Consider the following 21986-nt stretch of genomic DNA (forward strand, 5'->3'; position numbering starts at 1 on the left):
GGCTGATAATCAATCAGTGAATCCACAAATATTTTCTGTAGTGAGCTCTGTGAATTATTACAGAAATAAAGACTAGAAAATACTAAAAAGACATGGCAAAAAGAATATGAACGAGAGAAAGATTTAAGTAACGTGGGGTGAGAGAGCTCAATGCACTGCAAATTCCCATGGAACTTCAGCCAGCTGAGGTTCATCACTTGTTTGTGATTCAGGAAGTTGTCTGTATTTGCACTTGTTGTCACTTTTTGCAATGCATGTTTAGGCAAATTGATGAAGATGTTTTCTTACTCTTCTATTTGCATGCATTGTCTTGTTTTGAAGTGCGTTGAGCTCTCCCGGCCACCGTAGATATACACCAGTTTCTGATTAGTGTAGGCCGGACATGTGACTGGGCTCATTTGCATCCGCGCAGGCAGGTGGATGAGGTCAGGTGAGGTGAAAATAGTTTCAGCCATGCCGCGACAGGGTGACTCTCCTGCCCGCTGGAGAATGAGTTTCATCGGTCTCCCGGAAATATCTTGCCTTTGAACCAAAGGGTCGACACTGAAGGGCACGTGGGTGGGACGCTCCACACCTGGCAGGTGAGGCCACTTCATCACACGTTTACCCGCAGTAAAGGTAAACAAATAAACACGCAGTCCACGGTCAGAGCTGAAGGTAAAGTGTGTGTCAGCGTCAGGAAGGCTGCAGCAGCTCCGTCTCTCCTCCACCTGTTGGCTCAGGGCAGCAGCTGGAGCCGCGGCGCACTCACCTGAGCGGCGGAGGAGGAGGAGGCGGCACCGGTCAGACAGGTGCAGCAGGATCTGCCGCATTCCACCGTGCGCAGGTATGCGTCCGCGCTGTGGTGGCGACACAGAGGTGCTGTGGCATTTGGTTTGTCCCACGATTAGAGAGGAAATGAACGTGTAGTGTGTGAGTTAGAGGAGGTTAACACATTATCGTCACACGAGAAGAAGGAGCTACTCGTCTGTGTCAGGACATTTATGGTGAGGTGATTGTTTGTCCTTTTATCTTTATGGTTTTCACCAAGTGTTAGTCTGTGGTTTGGGTGTTTACCTATCACAGGAATGTATGTCAGTTTTATAGACCCGCCCACGCACCCATTCTTCGGTGACTGCATGTGTGAGGGATTCGTCTAATTCAAGCTGCAAACGTATAATTCATATATTTGAGTTGTTCTATGCATTATTTAATGCTCTCAATTTAATACTCATTTATTTTTTAAATGTTATTAAATGCAGAAAGATGACAAAGATCACTATTTACCCAAAGCTATAAAAAACTTTCGAGAATCTGAATTGATTACTATTCATTTTCTGTAGCTTTGTTTGAACTTTCAACTGCAATGACTGATTCATTGAATTAAAGCTGATTAATAAATTAATCATCACCATAAAGCTATACTGATGATTAACTAATTAAATAGTGTTTCTTTCTGTTGTGCTTTTTGTGAACATAAACTTTTGATGGTGTCACTTACACCTATTTTTCTATTTTCAGTCTAAATGATCAATCTATTATCAATCTGTGCATTAATCAATTAGAAGAAAAGATAGCTAGTTGCACATGCAGACATGCAGTATACTCCATTTCAGGTTTCTTGGCTTTTTGGTTATAATGGACTCACAGCCCTCAACAATTTAATGCAATCCAACAGGCTTGCTGTAAAGACTGCATGTAAGATGTGTGTGTCTGTGTCTGTGTGTCTGTCTGTCTGTCTGTCTGTGTGTCGGAGAGGTCTGAATTCAGTGGTTACTGTTGAGTCCATACTTTCCCATGTTCCTCCTATAGACAACATCATATCCTGGTGGGATTTTAAACACTATGCTGCTGTTGTTGTCATGGTTATAACATTATACTCTTGTTCAACATTTAAAGTTGTCTTCCAAGTCAGTGTGAAGAATTGATCAGAACTTTCTACTGCTATAAATCCCTCCCACGTCTGGAAAAAGAATATTTACATTACAGTTGTGTTGGTTTCAGGTCTCGTCTTCATTTGCTTTAACCACCAGCACCAACATTTTTTGACTTCATTCACTTTCAGAAGTGTATTTTATCGTTAAATGGAAACAATTAAATGTTTAGTAAAAATTTGGTTATGGATTAATTTGTCATTGTCACAATTGTCATTGTGAAAGAAAAATATTTTTAAAAGACTTTCAAACTTACACATCTTTGTGTTTGGGAGTTGGTTGGCAGGGTTGAGCAAAAACCATGAATGAAAACCACAAGACTTGGTGGATAATTGCAGCATAGGTCAGTTAGGGTGTTTACTAGCGGATCCAGTGTTGACCATTCTTCTTGATCTTTATGAAAACAATTAGAAATGGCTTTTATGAATGGGTGCAATTCGGTGAAGATTGCCCCAAAAAATCCAGATCTAGTGAATTTCAATATGGTTTCATATGGACTGATGGGCCTTGGTGCTCTACTGAGCTCTTGTGTTCTTTATGGTCTGAAATTAACTAAATGATTCTTAATGAATCAGATCAATGAATTGATCAGGGAAATACTGATACTGCAGATTAAGTGATGAGTAGAACCGTCATCAGCTGTACGTGTACCGACCCCTCTGACATCCTGACCTGTGTGTGACTCCCTCCCCCAGGTCTCTATCACCATGGCGATGCAGGTGTCGATGCCCCCTGCGGTGTCAGTATTCGTCTCCACCGGACTCTCCCTACTCAGTTTGACGCTGCTGCTGCTGCTGTGTGTCATCAGGAAGAAACGGAGGATGGAGGGAACATACAGGCCCAGTGCGGAGGAGAGGAAACAGACAGGAGCAGCAGGATCTGAGAAACCTGGCCTGCCTCTGCCGCTGCCCAAAGAGGAACGACTCATATGATAGAAGTGGCCTTGCATGCCTTCTCTCCTCTGTCACTGTGTAAACCTGTGGATAGATTCCTGCTGGTTTCTAATGTAGTGCTGCTGCTAATCTGAGATCATCCACGTTTGTGTTCTGCACCAGGAATCTTCACATAACATTTTGTGCTGCACCTTTTCATCCCCGGTGATGACACATAGACTGAACAGACTGTCCAGCACATGTGTCACTGCATGAGAAGAGGAAATATGTCATGAGTTAATATTCCCTCATGAGTTAATATTCCCTCATCTTAACTAGTTACTCCCTTTATCTGCCACATGAGGGATATGAGCTTAAGTATATTTTGTATTTGTACAGAGGTCACTGTAATTGTATATTTATAATGTGTATAAAAATGTATAAAACATGTCTAGAGGAAGAATATTGATTAAAAGACACTAACAATGCACTTTTAAGTCCGCTCAATTTCATAGAAAAACTCAAAATCAGTGTTCACAGTGTTCTGTAAATAAACCAACAATGTGCACACCCAGTGCTGCAGCTCTTTCTGTTTATTATTACCAAAGTTACCAAATATGAGGTTATTATCCTCAGCGTTTGTCTGTTTTCTCTTGGCATTAGCTCATGGAGACTTTCAAACACATGCGGTTGTATAATACTCAAACTTGTGTATCTGACAAGCTGTAGCTGATACTGTATGTAAACCACTCAGTGTCCTCACTGTTTAGAAATTCATTTATTTCTTGTGTTTAGCCGTGGTTCCAGTCCTCTCCGTCAAGTAAACTAGGTTCATATTATTCAAAAATTAGTTAAAATATTCTCACGATTTATCACCTGACCGTTTGTGTCGCCAAGAATGAGTTTGTTGACCTGAGCCACACGGTGCTGTAGTTTATTTTGACTTGATAACACATAATGTAACTGCAGCTGAAAATGGATGTCAATACAGCAAATTAACTCTAGTATGTGAAACGTTTAACTAAAAAGTGCTCCACTGTTCTTGGTGCCTTTTTTCAAAAGTAAAAATATATATTTGTCCCAATTTTTTTTGCATCAGCGACAGTTTTCAGGTTGTCTGTCCCATTCTTGTGAACACGATATCTCAAGAATGTCTTGAAATGTCATGAAGAATGAGCTGGTTACAGTTGGGTCAAAGGTCGAGGTCAGTGTGAACTCTGACCATGTTCGACCATGTGAATGTGAACACAATATATCAGGAATACCTTCAGGGAATTCTTTCAAATTTCTTTCTTTTCAGTTCAAGATCTACGGTCTGGAGGTTAAAGGTCATGGTGGCCTCACAAAACATGATGTCTCAAGTCTGCCTTTAGGGCAGTTTGGCAATGCTGAATTACATCTTCAATAGCAACAACCGGACTTGTCACCACCAACAACAAACAGCGTTATCATTTAAGCTTCAAATTTCTTCTTAAGTTCAGACACTTTGATGGGAGGGGCCTTTTTCTCCTCATGGACCTCTGGGCAGTTGTTCTCTGATGTATCTAAGTGACGTGGCAGGACGTGGTGGGTTTGTGTGTTCTCCTTGCTCCACAACACGTTGCCCGGTCTCCCAGGTTCAGACGAACCCATGATCCTGGACCTCACCTGAAAGCTCTGGCTGGATGTGTGACAATGGTAGCGTTCCACAGCAGACTGCACTTTCGGCGTAGAGGGGGTTTGTCTTAACTCTTGCTCTGTTTTCATTACTGCTTCTTCACACTTTTTTTCCTGGCCTGCTGGAGGTTGATGGTCAGCGACGAGGCTCTGAGGCCCAGGAGAAGCTGTGCTCTCTGGATTGGCACTCTCCTGTTGTCCCTGCTGCTCCTTCACCATGTTGCGATCATGGGGATTCAGTTTTATAAGTTTGTTTAAGGATCTTGTAACCTCTTTTTCTTGGTTGTCCTGGTTCTCATGTCTCTCTTCTGTGGCTACACCTTTTTGTATTTTATCTGTTTCTCTGTGTCCTTCAGTTACCTCGTTACTCTTATTTCTCTCATCTTCTATTTTTTCGTTTATCCCTTCATCCTCTCGCTTGTCTTTCACTGGTTCTTCTCCTAGGCTCTCTCTCATTTCCTCACCTCCTTTCTTTCTCTGTTCCTCAAACTCCTCTTCCTTAAATGTATTTGTGTTTTCTTTTTCTCCTCCTTGGTTCCCATTTAATACTTCTTTCACTTCTTCCTGTTTCTCTCCATACTCTCTCAGTCCTCTTTCATTTTCATCACTTTCACATCTTGCCTGTAGACTCTCCGGCTCCTCGTGCTCTGGTACCCTAATGTCTAGGTACGGCCAATCAAAGTCCTCCGTCACGTCTTCTGTGGTTTCCAGATTCCAGCTATGCAGGCTGCCACTGCCGCTGATGGACAGACACAGGCTCTCCTGGCTGGGGTTGATTGGACCAAACTGGAATAATAGAAATAGCCCATTAGACTATAGTGTGTGTGTGTGTGTGTGTGTGTGTGTGTGTGTGTGTGTGTGTGTGTGTGTGTGTGTGTGTGTGTGTTTGTGTGTGTGTTCTTACCTTTGTGATATAATCATGACTGTCTGGACCGAACAGATCCAGGCTCCGGGTGCCGTACAGAACGCCACGGTCATGGAAGCTGCGGGAGCTGAGGGTGTCAAAAATCTCCCCGAGCAAATCCATCTCCTCTGGGTCACACAGCAGCGTATCTTCCCCCTCTTCTTCATCCTTCTGGAGGTCAGAGTCAGGCTCAACCACAGCCTCAGACACAGCTCTAAGAACAGAGTGACACAAACAGGCTGGATATTCTCATGTTTTACCTGGGTTTCCCCGTTTCTCTGTCTCTTAACTCCTCTGGTCAAAGACATTCACTTACTTTAAGTACATCCAAATATAATATAATATAAAATCCAACAATTCATCATTGTTGGATTGTTTGGATTCTGGACAGCTCAATCTGCTACAATACATCGCATTTTGTAAACCCGCCAGATGTTTGTGTGCAAGCTCTTACTTTGAAAGAATAGTTTGTAACTACAGCTGTGAGATAAATTTATTGAAATAACATGTGCAATAAATCCCTCTGAAATGAATTGGATTAAACCAGCAAAAAATCAAAATACCCCAGTAAAGTACATGCCTCAAAACTGCATAAAAGCACAGTACTTAGGTCAATGTACTTTGTTACTTTGCACGCCTGCTCACCCATCCGATGTATCTCCTGTGTCCTTCATGTTGTTCTGGTCTCTGGGGCCCCTGAATCTGTGCACAGGCCGACGGGGACGTGGCTGATACCAGGCGACACAGACACAAAGCGTTAAAAATGAATGAGGCTGATGTGTGCAAATGAGACATGTGATTGTTTTGAGAGAGGTCTCACTATCCCGAAGTGTTGTGTGATTGGCAGGCGATCCTGCAGGCAGTCAGATTGGGCACGGCGGTGTGACACTGATCCTCCTCTCTGCAGGGTGTGTTCTTCATTGTGGGCCTGCAATGTACACACAAAACAGGAAGGATGGCAGAAGTGACACAGCGAACTTCTGCAGAATTTACACCAAACAAAGCGCATGCCAAGATAAACAGGAGCCCACCTTGTGCATCAGCAGGTTTTTCAGACCAGACTTGGTGAGACCTTTGGCCTTGGAGGGAATAAAACAGATGATGAGGAGAATTGTGTTGGCGCTGCACACAACATTCACTTGCTGCACTCCTCCCAACACAAACACCTCTACTCACCCTCATGTGTGCTTTGGACTTCATGTTGAGGATTAGCGCTCCTCCTCCTTTCTGTCAAGAATGCAAAAGCAGCCGTGTTGCATTTTTCAACAAGTTTGGAAAACAAAATGCCCAAATACAAAAGTGTATCACTAAAGATGAAAAGAACTCACCTTTAAATTACCAACTAACTGCTGATATGATTTACTTGTTCCTGCAGATCAACAGACATACAGAGGATAAGTGATAAGTCAGTAATGGAACATTTGAGACACACACACATTGAGACACACACCAGCTGTTGTTTCACACTTTTGGATTTCTTCTTCGAAGAGGTCATCTGGTTCCTTCCCTTTGTTGAGAATATCCAGGCGGCCATCTACGAACTAAAACAATACAAATATTATTTATTATTTGAAAGACAGGATTATTTCAACAACAACTGGATTTTAATGTCAATTCTGTGGCTTTAACCACGTGGAAATACCAAGTCCCATATAATTTACCACACAGATTTGGTGAAAAAATCCATTATATTATTAATCTAAAATCAAAGGATGTGTGAGACATTTATTATAACCAGCTGCAACATTTCACTTCTGTTCTCTGCCATACGACCTCCTCTTCACTGTTATAACTGCGGTATTTATCCAGCAGATGGCAGCGCAGGGTTTACCTGTTTGAAGAGCTGTAAGTGAACAGCACTCTGCAGGAACTGCCTCATACTGTGAGATTTGTGATCTAGAAACAGCTTCTCACTGAAACATATTTCACCTTCCTGCAAAGAAGAACAGAGAGAGAGATAAAGAGTCAGAATAGATATACACAGACCTTCTGTTCCGACCTGATAAAGCAGATTTGCTGAGTTTACATGTATATTTAAGGAGAGATGTTATGTTCATATTTAGGTTCAAAAGTTTGTATGTAATAGTCCTACTCAGGTTGACCATGACGAATAAGCAAAGGCAATCTCATAACCAAAATGACCCAATCGCTAAGTGGATGTGAGTGTCTACGTCATCGTTTTCATCCAGACTAAACTGGAGTTTTCAAACTTAGTCAGGGTTCTAAAACTCCGGAGTAGTGTGGACACCAGGAGTATCTGCAGCAGAGTTGGTGTGCTTTAAATGAAAATGGATTGATGCGGATAAGGCCCGATAAAGTCCAGTCAACACTGATTGGCCAGTACCTTAACTTTCCAGACCTATCACATACACACGAAACATATTTGACACACTAGAGGAGAGAAAACCTAGAAAAGTAGAATGTCTCCTTTAAAGTGCAAACTATTATTTACCCAATGAGTGAGTGACTCACCTCGTGAGTTTGCAGTGCATCCCTGTAGCCTCCAAACAGCAGAGCCTGAGCTTTCAGGAAGGCCAGAGCGACCCCGCAGCCAGGAGACACGGCGTGACGCTTCAGACACAGCTTCAGCCCAGACATCTGGAAACAGTTTCCCCGACACAACATTAATATGGATGAACCTACAATGCTACTGCTGTAAACTAATCACGATCACAACGGCAACCTTCCATCAAATGAATATGAGGAGGGAGTGTGTAAGGTGAAAGAGGGAGGAAACGTTTTGTCTTTTATCTGACACTGCAGTAGTTCTTCCATCCCAGGAACTTTCCACAATTACACATTCCAAAATGTCCCTGCTCAGGTGATTTAACTATTTGGCTTTTGCGAAAAAACTTTTTGGGGCAGACTACCAAACCTACAGCTGCTGCAAAATTTGGCCAAATCCAAAATAACAACATTGTCTTGTTGTTTTAATTGACCTCACCTTGGTTCTTCATATATGGAGGAAATACACAAGAATGTGTAAAAGTGACTTCAAAGTTCAGTTCCTGTAGTTTGACTACCATGCATCACCTCGTTCTGTGCTACAGACCATCATCTAAAAAAAGCTTTTAGTTAATGTTTCAGTCAAATTTTCCTTATGACACAAACAAAATGACAAAGTGTTAAGCAGGAAACAAAAAGGAGACTCATATAGAATCACAAAAAAAGCACACAATCCTACATACAGAGAATTTATTACCACATCTGAAGGTATCCTCTTAAGGTCATCAAAGGGCGTCTCTAGAGTGTTTGTGTCCACATTTAGAATGACAACTTCTTCCAACCCACGACTCCTCACCATCTGTCAGACACACACAGACAAGTCATTTCTGAGGACAAACCTGGTGGTAGATTTTCAAAGGTTTGGTATTTGACTGAAGCAGTTTTTTCATCAATTTACCTCAGCTAGACTGGTGTGGACCCCTATTAGGTAAGGCATAGGTGCACTGTAACCAAATAAAACCTTTTATTAATCCAAGGTCAGTGCACAGGAAGCTGACGAGATGGACAGATTCTTACCAGCAGTAGTCAAGTAAGTGAGGTGGCAGGACAGGTATGAAGATGTGTTGCCAGTACATGGGGTATAACACAGCGCTGAGTGCATGCACACAAGACGTCAGCTACAAAAACAAAATGGAAGGCAGAGTTAGACGATAACAATGCAAAGGACACACAAACATGTCCGCGTGGTCATGTCATGTTGGCTGGTATGTGATTTCAAGGCAGCACAATGATGGATATTATATTTTCACCCCTGTCCATTTGTTTGTTTGTTTGTATGGTGGATTTCCCAATATTAATAGAATAAATTCATAATTTAATGAAAAAAAGAATCATAATAAATACAGAAACAACCAGTGCTTGTTGGACTGTCATTCTGGATCCACATTCTCAATCACTAATCTCATTGTTTCCTTGGAAACCATGAAAACCCTTTGAGTATCATTCAGATGTAACTAACTACAACTCTGCAGTCGTCCGCTTTCAAACTTCCCTTCATGCAAAAAAAAGCCACTTCCTCCAAGTCCGCATGGTTCTTTTTTCAGAATAGACACAGTTTCTCTCAAACTGTTGAAGGTCCTGATATTTATGATGTGGAGCTGATGATCCAATAAATGAAATATTTTGTTATTTGTGAAACTTATACTTAAGTGTAAGATGCTCTCCCCATTTCACTGCGACTGATTATATTATATATTATTATATATGATATTATTTTCGACAAGCTTGAGTGATTTCAGTCTTCACTGGAGGTTAGGTGTGTGCTGAAGGGTTATTTGTAGACATTATGACAAGTATGATTTTAAAAAAGGGTAGTGCTACCTTTTTAAGGCAAGGCACTAACCTTTTTTAGGCAAGGCAAAAATAATACAATAAAAAATAGTAGGATGAATATTGTGAGTCTTACAGTGCTGAGTTTGCTGGCAATGATCAGAATGCGTCTCTCAAACAGCATGCTGGCATAGACCTGGAGCATGTTCCCGACATCTACTGCCACAATCAGCTCTGTTAAGTTCCTCTGGTAAACACACACACACACACACAGTAAACCAGTTTAAATGGGCAAAGTATATTGCACAAAAACCCACTCGCTTTACAAAGGATTATTTTAATCTGACAAACTCACATTTTCAGGGATGGAAGGGAGACTTCTGGGGTCTGGAGCAATAAAGTATGGAACCTGGTCAAAATGGTTGAAACAGACAAATGTTAATAAACCTGTGTGACTTAAATGAATAACGTATTTTTTGCTGGATTAGTATTTTCAGCATCATTCAAACAAGTGAGCATCAAAGGCTACAGGATCAGACTTTGGAGTTTCATTGCAAAATTCTGGGAGAATTTTTTTTTCCTGCTATTGTCCTTCATTGTGTTTCCACAGGTTTTCATCATTAATGAGGTACTAATCCATTCCTGTGCTTGATTAAACTTCATCTTCACTTTGAAGCAACACTGAATTACCGCAAAGAAATATTAATATAACTCAAAGAAACGCGATATGGGAGAGTACTTGCAAGAAAGTAAACGCTGTGGGTAAAACAAAAACAACAACATTAAGAGAAGATGGCAGGACATGAAAAAATAGCTCAAAATAAAACCTAAACCAAATGAAAGAGGTGGGGGGCTGGTGGAAGAGATGCCTCTGACCAATATTGAGCAGCAGGTGCAGTTCACTTTCTGAAAAAAAAAAAGTTCTCTTCATGCCATCTCCTCCTCACCACAATAACTGCAGCCATCTGCATGCAACTCTGTGCTGATTAGCTTCTACCTTTCAGACGTTCTAAATACAGACACCGTAACAATCACCGCAATTATTTTGAGGCTCCATTCTTACAATCCCAAGTCAGTGAACCGTCAATCTAATTTAGGAGCTGCTATTTTATTGTTAAAAAATGTTGCATATTTTTTCTTTAAGTTCCCACTAATGCACTCTACAGTTCTTGAATCAATAGTACTAAGTTGTTAAAACGAGGTTAAAACTTGAATATTGTCTATACTTTTGAATCCAGGAATTGTTTTAGTGTATGAATATGTAAGAGGCAGATTTTTTAGAATGAAATGCAAAAATCCACAAAATCCACTCAGCTGTACCTTTGAGGTATTTCTCATAAGACTGCGGTCAGTAAAATCACGGGTTATGAATACATAACAGTAAGTGAGTTAACAAACTGACTGAATGTAGGATGTTAATGGTGTTAAAGTTTGAGTCGAGGGCTGAGAGACAAGGTTTTAGTCTGTACACATGCAGGTTTAGTCAACAAGCACAGACAGCTGACGTTTTCCAGCAGGAGTTAGTTCGTCTCTGCTCAGCAGGACTCACCCCCTCTTGTCCCTCTGGGTGTCCGACAGGATGGGACACCCCTGTGCTGACCAATAGCTGCTCTCCCTCAGAAAAAAAAACAGCACACTAACCACCAACAGAAAACAGCCATAAAGTTGAGGTTTCACCCCTGGTTGTTATTGGCTTATTAGAGATTTACCATCTGCAGAGTGACAGATCCCGCTGTCATTGGTACGGGCTGCTGGTAGAGAGCAGTCAACAGTGCTTTCATCTCATTGGTCTGTTGAGAAGACATTATGTTAATTATACCGTATGAAAGACTAATGTAGAAGCTGAAACAAAGACAATAGCTGTGGAAACTCACCTGTCCTTTTGTCAGGTAATCAGCCAAGTTATTGAGAAGTTTGTAAAACACCTCAAACCATGGAAGATAACTGATTTGAATGGAAGAAAAATGGGTTTAATTGAATTGTTAAAGTCATGATTTAACTTGACGCATTCACACACGCACACACACACGTACCTGAGTATGCAAAGGCAGGTGTGTGTGCTGTTGGCAAGACGACAGAAGCCGAAGCGTTGGCATCCCTCAAGGTCAGTGAGAACGAAAGTGAAGTGCTGCACGGCCACCCCAGCCCTCACTCTGAGCACATGAACAGAGGTGGACACATGGAAAACAAAAACAGGCAAGAAGCTGGAGTGAGGTGCAGACCAGCCAGTTTCTACTCACCTCTGTATGTCATATGGGAAGCAGAATCTAGGTAACGTATGATAGGACTCCTAGAAGAGAGAAATAAGCAAAAGCAAGTCACCTCAAGAGATCAGGAGTCTGCAGCCATGCTGGTGTATCTGTGAGGCTGTAGATGCAGGTATTTGTTGGAGTGTCCTGCTGCTAATTCAAATTTTACCTCCATCAAAGAGGTTATGTTTTTGTATGTGTTTGTTATTTAGCTGGATTACACAAGAACTACTATTAAACATTGGTCTGGATCCAGATCCTGACTTTTTTTCCCAGATCTTTAACAGTCCAAGACGTTTAGGGGACTGATATTTATGAGTGTGTGCAATTTTGTGCAGATCCAAATAAAAATCCAGATCTAGTGAATTTAAATGTCATGTCATGAGGGGACTGTTGGGCCTTGGCGGAGGTATGCCCATTCTAATCATTCCGGAAGCTAAAGGAACAAGAGTAGAGAAAATCAACACTGGTTTTCAGACTAAAAGGAATCATCTTTTTTTTATTAACATGTGTCAGTCCCTTTACTCTGATGAAGGCCCTGCACCAAAACAATGAAATCCATTGGTGGAATAAAGAAGAATCTTCTGGTTAATCGGCTATAGAGTTGTGTTGTTAAGTAGCTCTAATGTAGCATGTTAACACGCTAACATTTGCTAATTGGTGGACACAAGTACATCTCAGGCTGATGGGAATGTGAAATGTTTATCAAATTAAAACTAGTGCAGATACTGCAGCTATATGAACAATCAGGGGATTACCAAAGATGTTGAACAGGAGAAGTCACCAAATCAATCAAGTTATAACTAGAATGTCACTCAGTAGAGCACACAGCTCAGTCAAGAGCTGTCCCCTTATGAAATCATTCAAATTCACAAGATAATCCTGCCAACTATCAAACAAACATAAACTCCCTAGTGGAGGTCAAAGTTCATCCTCTGGGTATCATGATTGTCTGAAGAAAGAAATCATGGCAGTCCATGAAATAGTTAATACGATATTATAATCTGCACCACAGTGGTGAATGGATGAACCAATTGACATTACAATCTGTAGAACCAAGCTGCTGCTGAGGCTAAAACAAGCTGCCGTGGTCATAACCGCCACCAAAAAGGTCAATGTCTTCATTGCTGTTTGGTGGTTTGTATGTGTGACTGATTTTATTGAAACTTAGTTGAAAGATGGGGCATGGGCTAAGAAATAAACCATCACATTTCGGCATGGATCCAAACAAAGGGTCAATCATTTATGAATATTGATGAAAAAAACAGGCATATTTAGGGAACTGATATCTATGGTGGACTCTACTCTACTGAGTGTCATTCTAGTTTATGAATGTGACATTATATCCACAAACATAATGTTACAGGTGCAGGAGACAGGGGCTACCTCATCACTGAAGTCCTCGGGAAACTGAAACAACACACCAGGATCTGTAAATGTAAAAGAAATGAATAGACATCCTCGCCCAGCTTTACAAGGCAGAAAGAAAATAAAGTATAAATGGTAAATGATCAGAAATGGGCAAATTCATTAACTATCGCATGAGAATACGAAATGTTTTTTAAACCCGTTCAGCTCGCTAAGTTGTCTGTCACATCACCACATGTTCGCATCTGTTTCAAATATGACTAGACAGCAGGCTGTGTGGTTTGACTGATCACATGACAGGAAGCACAAGCAACTCTCAGCTCTACAGAAACACCACGCACTAAGTCTTAACATTTTATTATTTTACTACACAGAAAATGATCTGGAGATGCTTTTTTGTTTTTGAAGCCAATCTCAGAGGGTGATAAACAGTCATGCTGTGCGTCAGGCTGAAAAATGATGAGAAGATAATGAGCTAAGTCAGAGGAAAGTGTTTCAGGAACAAGTTTTTATCAACTTCTCTTTGACTGACAAATCACTACACTCATGTAGATCACTGTCCTGCCTAACCTGGCCCTGCAGGGAATGGGGACAGAGGCCTCACCTTTGTCTCTGGCAACAGGGCAAGTTGCTTCAAAGAACCAGTGGAAGGTTCGATCAGGGTTTTGTCTGACAGGAAAGACATATAGCAAAGATGTTCAAGATGTAGTACAGTGCATTACCATTAACCACACATCAATGTTGAATTTACTCTAGATTCATCACTTCTCTGGAAGCACAATTCTCTAAACTTTCTGCTCACAGTGAAATAAAAGATAAGGGTAAATGTGATGTCTTCATTATAGACAAAGAGAGAGAGATGTCTAGACGGATGGATGGATGGATGGATGGATGGATAGATTAAGGTATTGGGCACATAGCACACAAAACAAGATGTGAAAATATAACTCTACAAATATTAACAGTAAAGATCTAAAAATTCAAGAAAGTATAATAATCGAGAGAAATAGAGAGATCACAATGTGCATTATACAAATATATATATTATTAAACTTAGTTCTTGTGTAGTTTCATCAACGGGTCCAACATGAAATGTATATAAGTGATTCAGGGGCAACAGAGCTGCTACAGCAAACTTCCTGTGCAGTTGCGAGAGGAAGTAATGAAAACCACAAGAACAGAGTGATGATGATGATGATGATGATGATGATGAAAGTAGAAGAAGAAAATGACTTGATATAACTTACTTCAGTCTGGAGCCCATGCTGTCTGAATGTGCTCGTGTCCATGTGTTAGTCCAGGGGGGTAGAGGTGTTCAGCAGGTGCCCACCCTGATGTGGTGTATGTGAAGATAGAGGACAGCAGAAACAGCAGTCTGCACAAACAGCGACAGAGTGACCCAACACTTCCTGATTTGTCTCATTATGTGTTGTGTCAATGTATGCGTGACGTCTGTTGTAAACCACCTCTTCTGAGCTCTTCATTGCTCAGCCTTTACTTATTGAAAAGATCTAATCGTATGTATCTGCATGAGAGGATCCAAATTGTAGAATAACATCTCTGCATTAAGAACCATTACTGAATTCCTATGATTTGATTTTTAATTTCCAGTTTTAAACTTTTAAAAGCTGAAATGGCCATTATTAAACTCATTAAACAAGTGATCTCCATGATTTTGTAATGTGCCAACAACATTAAAGCTGTTTGATATTTTGTTTGTTTAGGGCTGATTAATGTAGTGGAATGTAAAAGTAAGTAAAGTACAATGACTTCCTTACTAAATACACCTTCTGTGCCTTATTTAATCTAGATTTATTATTAGGTAATTTTCACTTTACATACATGAGCAAATATCTGTACTCTCTACTCCACCACATTTTTACACTGCACATGTTTACATTGTTTTTTTATATTTTGAAAATGAATAATTGGTGCAATGAAGGCCAAGACTCCATAATGATGTAGGGGATGTCTGCAAGTACTTTGACTTTTAATACTTTAAGTATATTTAGAAGTACTTACTTTCTTTTACTCGGTAGAAAGGTTGATGCTTTTACTTTTCTACATTTTGTCTATTAATTTGTACTTTAAACTTAAGTTAAATGCTTGAGTTCTCCCTCCACCACTGTTTATGAAACAGTGTTGACTACAGGAATATTTCTATAATGTTATAATCTTCCAAGTAAACAGGCTGGGTTGGTACTTCTATCATATCAGAACATTTGCTAATATTGGTTTCATAGTGGAAAACAAGCAGTGTCCATATCCTGCTGAGGAACCCAGCTCAAAGATCACACTGACTCCTTGTGGTCATTAAGCAACATTACAACATCTAACAATACAGGTCTCCATTTTAGTTTCATACTGACATCGAGAGGAAAACCCTCTTTTTGATTCATTCTATTTAGTCTTAACAATTCTAAAGAGATATTTTTGGAGAGGTTGCTAGCAGGATGAGCTTTACTGAAATAATATGAATTAAAACCATCTACGATATTTGGAAAATTATTTTAAAATAAAAACAGTAGTTTTTTAAATTATGTATCAAACACAAGTTCTTCAAACACACAGAAAGATACTTTTTCCAACAGGTTTATTTCAATCAATGTCAAATAAGACGAGTGATCAGATATTGGTGAGTTGAACGGTTTTATTGATGGAACTGCTCGGTGATAAATGAACATCACCTGAAGGCTACAGAACAAAGAGCACAAGCACACGTGTTAGCTATCTCTACATGAGAACTAAGATGGGAGGGTCAGCACAGTGTTACAAATCCTACTCAAGGTGGAGAGAGGAAGAGAGATGTAAGAGAGAGGAATGAAAAGAAAACAGAGAATACAGGGGGAAGAGAGCAAGGGAAGAAGGGGGCTGTAAAATAAAGAGTAGTGAACAGAGTAGGGCTGAAGTCGGGGGAAGAATGAATGGTTGGATGGAGTTGTGACGAGTGCAGTGGAGAAATGATGAGTGAATTCAGCCTCAGGCCAGTTCCTCTTCTCCCTCCTCCTCAAACTCGCCCTCCTCAGCCGTGGCATCCTGGTACTGCTGGTACTCGGACACCAGGTCATTCATGTTGCTCTCCGCCTCAGTGAACTCCATCTCATCCATGCCCTCGCCGGTGTACCAGTGGAGGAAGGCCTTTCGGCGGAACATGGCAGTGAACTGCTCGGAGATGCGCTTGAACAGCTCTTGGATGGCTGTGCTGTTGCCGATGAAGGTGGCAGCCATCTTGAGCCCACGGGGAGGGATGTCGCACACTGCAGTCTTGACGTTGTTGGGGATCCACTCCACAAAGTAGCTGCTGTTCTTGTTCTGCACATTCAGCATCTGCTCGTCCACTTCCTTCATCGACATTCGCCCGCGGAAGATGGCTGCCACGGTCAGGTAGCGGCCGTGGCGTGGGTCGCAGGCGGCCATCATGTTCTTGGCATCGAACATCTGCTGAGTGAGTTCGGGCACAGAGAGGGCTCTGTACTGCTGGCTACCGCGGCTGGTCAGGGGGGCAAAGCCGGGCATGAAGAAGTGCAGACGTGGAAATGGCACCATGTTGACGGCCAATTTGCGGAGGTCAGCGTTGAGCTGGCCGGGGAAACGCAGGCATGTTGTCACACCGCTCATGGTGGCAGAGACTAGGTGGTTGAGGTCTCCGTAAGTGGGTGTGGTGAGTTTGAGGGTGCGGAAGCAGATGTCATACAGGGCCTCGTTGTCGATGCAGTAGGTCTCATCTGTGTTCTCAACCAGCTGGTGGACAGACAGGGTGGCGTTGTAGGGCTCCACCACTGTGTCTGACACCTGGAGATGGAACACGCAGAGGTCAGGGCACTGAAGAGCCAGAAAACGTTAAAAAACCAACAAAAAGAAATGGGACATAATCTCTGTACCTTAGGAGAGGGCACCACGCTGAAGGTGTTCATGATACGATCTGGGTACTCTTCGCGGATCTTGCTGATGAGCAGTGTTCCCATGCCAGAACCGGTGCCACCGCCCAGGGAGTGTGTGAGCTGGAAACCCTGGAGGCAGTCGCAGCTCTCGGCCTCCTTCCTCACTACGTCCATGACGGAGTCCACCAGCTCAGCTCCCTCTGTGTAGTGGCCCTTGGCCCAGTTGTTACCTGCTCCACTCTGGCCTGGAGGCAAAGGACTCATTACAATCTGCCCTTTGAATGTTTATATCATTAATAACATCATTACACCCACAAGTATTAATAATACGACTTTCATATGGCAAGCAGTCCGATAGAGCTTAAATATGACAGCTACACAACTGTTCCTGGTTTGTCTCTATCTCTCTCTCTCTCCCTTCTCCGTCTTCTTTTCCACCCACCTCTCCTCTCTTTTTTCTCTGCTCACTCCAATCAGTCGAACCAGATGGTCACCCACATTGAATCTAGAGGTTTCTTCCTGTAAAAAGTGTTTGCTCGTTATGAGTTTCTCTATAATTTTTAAGGTCTTGACCTTACTATGTAAAAGCAACTTGTGATAATGTAAGTTGTTACTTGGCAAAATACAAATAAAACTTGTTGACTGTTTAGCCTTATTTATCGTTACTGTCTTAGTTTGTCATTTCAACTCTAAAACTGTTTTAATTCTCAATATAGACAGCATAGATGTGCATGTGTGTGACTGTGACTGTACCAAAGACAAAGTTGTCTGGTCTGAAGAGCTGGCCAAAGGGGCCGGAGCGGACAGAGTCCATGGTGCCTGGCTCCAGATCCACTAGGATGGCCCTCGGGACGTATTTCCCACCTTGAACACAACAAGCATGTGTTAAAACTATCTATTAGAAAATACATATCACAGTAGTATGTGTGTGGTTGTGTTTTTACCTGAAGCCTCATTGTAGTAGACGTTGATTCTGTCCAGCTGCAGGTCACTGTCTCCATGATAACTGCCGGTCGGGTCGATGCCGTGCTCATCACTGATCACCTCCCAGAACTGCGACAGGACAGAGGGTGAGATTAGAGACCAGTTGGTAAAATCTTTGACAGTGTGAAGTTATATATTGAGTGAACAGAAATGACCTGCTGTTTATATTACACTTGACAACATGGTCCAGATGTTGAGTATCCCTTGTACATTTGAAGGTCTTCTGCACTTTGTATTTAGGTTACCAAGTACCAGTAGATGTTAGCAGGTGTTAGTGGCTGCCAGTGGATGTTAAGGACATAACTTCCCTTAGCACCATCAAGTGTTTAGGCTTTGTAATCATTGATACAGGCCGAACTTGAGTACACTGAGGCTAAAGGTGAAATCTGACTGGCTACTGGATTGTATGGCAGTACTTTGAAAGCCATGTGGCCCGCTCAGTAGATCAGACATCATTACCTCTATGCCTTTTTAAACTAAACGCTTTCCAATGTTCTGCCGCACTCATTTTTTCCACAACACCAGTTGATGCTATCCGATGTTAGTGACCATCAGTGGATGTTAGGGACAATCTTCAGTTGTTTCGGTCTTTTGATCACAAGACAACCTCTTCTAAGGCAGGTTGATCACACCTGGGTGCATGTCACTTGTATCTTAGAGCCCAGTTACGATTTTTGCTACTGATCCAGAGCCATTGGCTGCAGCGTTCTGCAGTGTGTGATGTTTCTTTTATGGTTTGGTGCAGGGCTTGTCCATGGATCCCCAGATCTTTGAGTAACCTGATGATGGATGTTGCAAGGAAACCCCTGCAGCCAACCTCCACAGGGCAGACTAATGCTTTTCAGCTACGTTGCTCTGCCTCAAAACCCATTTCTGCATACTGCAGCCTTTTCCTCTCATTCGCTTTATCAACATTATCCTCCCAGGGTACTGTTAATTCTACAAAGTTGACAACGCCCAGGTTGTTGGACCATCGTATCAGGTCAGGTCTTAAGGTGGTAGTGACACAATGTGATGGGACTGTGAGCCACTGGCCCACGTCCAACATCTTCCAGTCTCAGGCTTTCTTCAACTGACCACTCCTGGTCCGTGGAGCTCTCTGTCCCTGTCCCCCCCCTTACGGACAAATGTTGTCCTTTGAATTGCGTAGGAAGTATAATATTATATAAGCATTATATACATATATAGATTTTTTTGTTAATTTGCTATATATGATATTGCTTTACTGCCCAATTACTATTATAATATTTTTAACTTAAAATTTACTGACAGCAAATCTGACGATAGAGTAATATAAGATAAAACTAACTCATCACACCAGCTTGACAAATGTGAGGATTTTCTGCTTTTATACAAAAAATGTAAATTGAATATCTAGATTTTGGACTGCTGGTCAGACAAATTTAAAATTCCAGTTATCATTTGCATTAATACTTATGTTAGACACGGTCTTTTCTCATACATTTTGTTGATGTGTTCTCTGACATGCAACACCTATTGCACTTCTGTCCATCCGGGCGGGGATCTCTGAGGTTTCTGCAATGTACCGATTGCTAAAACCTAGGATGCATTTGTGAACATGGGCTTTACAAATGATTTATTGATTAATGGGTGTATTTGTCTATCTTACAGAGACATTATTAACCGATTGAAAAGAATAAAGAGTAACTGACAGATTTGATTATGTAAACTCTGTCGGTTGAAGCCATGGAATGATATCTGAATATAAATGGATCTGCATCACGTTCATCTTCACTTGACGGATCCCTGCACTGAGGCTGATGCCATTCACATTGCGTCATGCAGGGATAAACATCTGCGTGTTGACCTAATTACTGATTTAATTTACCATGATCCAATGGGTGTAGGGGAAGGTGTGTGTGTGTGTGTGCGTATGTGGGTGGGTGGGTGCCTGTCGGCTTTCCAGTGAATTCCGAGCCACACCTCGATCACACCACCCTCGATCTCTCACACACACACACACACACACACACACACACACACACACACACACACACACACACACACACACACACACACACACACACACACAGTGTTCGTTGGATTGTCTGGTTTCAGAGTGAAACATGAATCTCGGTTCTTCGCGCCTCTGTCTCAGTGACGGTGCTCGATTGCCGCGCCTCATGTGACCCCGGTGGGGACATCTCTGCGGGCCACCGCCCATCCTCCTAAAGTTTCTTTGTGCACCACGAACCCTCCCCCCTCTCCTCCACGCTGACCTATATACTGTCTCTGTTGGGGAGACATGGCGTCGTCAAGGGGCAGAATACGCTCGAGTCCGGTCAGATAAAGCGGTGAACAGGTCGATAAGGGCCGCGGCGGCTGCGTGCTAGCACGTTTTCATACCTTAGCTCCAATCTGGTTCCCGCACTGGCCGGCCTGCAGATGCAGGATCTCACGCATGTTGTCGCTGCGGTGTGTGTCGGCTCTGTCTCAGAAGAAGAAGCTGCTGCCGGACTCCGGTGCTGCTGATGGCTGGCTGGCTGACTGCTGAGTCTCGGTCCTGGGCGATCCTGGTTCGGTGGACACTCTCGTGCTGAATGGCGCAGGAACTGTAGCTGTGCTGGAAGACTACGCAGTTTCTAGTCACCTTGCTCCTCCCCCTCTATTGCGCATGCGCCCTACGTCCCGGTGCTGCAGCATGACGTCATCGCCATGGCAACGGGAGCCGGGGACTGCCGGAGAATCGGCTGGTGTCTGAGCGCGTGCCTGCAGGACCAGCGGCTGACACTGCTGACCGGGCTGAGACTGCAAGTCATTCAGACGGTTCTACAAATGCATAGAAACACAGAAACGTGTGTCTGGATGGGAATTCTGCCAGTCATTTCAATCAATCAATCAAATCCTAACAGGAGTGAGGAAAAACTACCCCCCAAAAAACCCTTTTAGAGACCAGAAAGTGACGAATCCCTCTACCAGGTCAACATCAACAAAATATTTATTTATGACAAAAGACAGTGTCTGACATCAATGGAGAGGTGTATTATTCTTTACAGTATTTTTACGAAGGAAATTGTGTGAAAGAGTTGAAGGGAGCAGCAACAATGACAATTGGAATGACAGTGCCAGTAATAGAATATGTGAGTAAGCATATTGTATATCTTAGCAATGTGGATGTGGCCGACTGGATCCATCCATCAATCCATCCATCCATTATCTACACCGCTTATCCTTTTGCGGGGGAAGCTGGAGCCAATCCCAGCTGACATTGGGAAAAAGGCATGGTAGCCTACACCCTGGACAGGTCGCCAGCGGATCACAGGGACAACATAGAGACAACATCCAGTCATACCTATGGTCAATTCAGAGTTTCCAAATAATCTAACCCCAATCTGCATGTCTTTTGACTGTTGGAGGAAGCTGGAGTACCTGGAGATAACCCACACAGATATGGGGAAAACATACAAACTCCACGTAGAAAGACCCTGACCTTTTTGCTGTGAGGCAAACATGCTAACCACCGCACCACTGTCCGCCCAAGGTTGTGAAATGCTTTCCATAAATCACACACAATGTAAAACTTTTAATATTTGTATGTAATATTTTGCCTATACTGGTTACAAAGATGAGATTTATTTTCAAGAACTTGCTCAGATCAGTATCCTCTGGAACAATAGGGGTCCTATGTCTTTGGCACCCTTATTTGAGTCCCTCATTCAGATGATCAAAATTAAAAGCTGATGACAAAATCATACATAGACCATTATCTTACTTCACCTCATCTCATCTCATCTCACCTCTCTTCATCTCATCTTATGCACTTTTTTCTTTCAGCTGTCAGACTTGAACACTACAGCCTTGTTAGTTGGACCTATATCTACGTATGTGTTTATATGAATGATTTACCAAACAGTTGACATTAG

General features: G+C 42.2%; 3 protein-coding genes across 8 annotated transcripts; 1 reads left to right on the forward strand and 2 right to left on the reverse strand.

Annotated features, from left to right (window-relative positions):
- Window positions 1–692: 692 nt before the first annotated feature.
- crb3b (crumbs homolog 3b) lies at window positions 693–2984 on the forward strand. The gene is made up of 2 exons (XM_069530673.1): window positions 693–826; window positions 2609–2984. Exon 2 carries the CDS (start codon window positions 2621–2623, stop codon window positions 2843–2845), a length of 225 nt encoding a protein of 74 aa, XP_069386774.1. The 5' UTR covers window positions 693–826; window positions 2609–2620; the 3' UTR covers window positions 2846–2984.
- A 376-nt stretch (window positions 2985–3360) lies between these two features.
- dennd1c (DENN domain containing 1C) lies at window positions 3361–14668 on the reverse strand. 5 transcript variants are annotated; one of them, XM_020083720.2, is made up of 23 exons: window positions 14485–14642; window positions 13842–13906; window positions 13256–13299; window positions 11861–11910; window positions 11654–11773; window positions 11495–11564; window positions 11330–11410; window positions 11170–11235; window positions 9976–10029; window positions 9757–9867; window positions 8868–8968; window positions 8749–8794; window positions 8548–8649; window positions 7818–7943; window positions 7177–7278; window positions 6796–6886; window positions 6674–6714; window positions 6522–6572; window positions 6377–6424; window positions 6166–6273; window positions 5991–6073; window positions 5346–5559; window positions 3361–5227 (listed from the first exon to the last, which is right to left on the reverse strand). In XM_020083720.2, the coding sequence occupies exons 1-23, from the start codon at window positions 14499–14501 to the stop codon at window positions 4238–4240; spliced, it is 2781 nt and encodes a 926-aa protein (XP_019939279.2). In that variant the 5' UTR covers window positions 14502–14642; the 3' UTR covers window positions 3361–4237. The 5 variants fall into 5 exon arrangements, with proteins under 5 accessions (XP_019939279.2, XP_069386771.1, XP_069386772.1 ...); XM_069530670.1 differs by having other exon boundaries at window positions 11170–11256; window positions 14485–14635; XM_069530671.1 differs by having other exon boundaries at window positions 11861–12305; window positions 14485–14633.
- A 1201-nt stretch (window positions 14669–15869) lies between these two features.
- LOC109627565 (tubulin beta-4B chain) lies at window positions 15870–20772 on the reverse strand. 2 transcript variants are annotated; one of them, XM_020084161.2, is made up of 5 exons: window positions 20470–20772; window positions 18063–18171; window positions 17872–17982; window positions 17119–17363; window positions 15870–17029 (listed from the first exon to the last, which is right to left on the reverse strand). In XM_020084161.2, exons 1-5 carry the CDS (start codon window positions 20524–20526, stop codon window positions 16217–16219), a joined length of 1335 nt encoding a protein of 444 aa, XP_019939720.1. In that variant the 5' UTR covers window positions 20527–20772; the 3' UTR covers window positions 15870–16216. The 2 variants fall into 2 exon arrangements, with proteins under 2 accessions (XP_019939720.1, XP_069386119.1); XM_069530018.1 differs by lacking the exons at window positions 17872–17982; window positions 18063–18171; window positions 20470–20772 and adding an exon at window positions 17561–17637.
- Between the last annotated feature and the right edge of the window lie 1214 nt (window positions 20773–21986).

Source organism: Paralichthys olivaceus, chromosome 8 (assembly GCF_024713975.1).
Source record: "Paralichthys olivaceus isolate ysfri-2021 chromosome 8, ASM2471397v2, whole genome shotgun sequence".
In the NCBI taxonomy this organism is placed as follows: Eukaryota; Metazoa; Chordata; class Actinopteri; order Pleuronectiformes; family Paralichthyidae; genus Paralichthys; species Paralichthys olivaceus.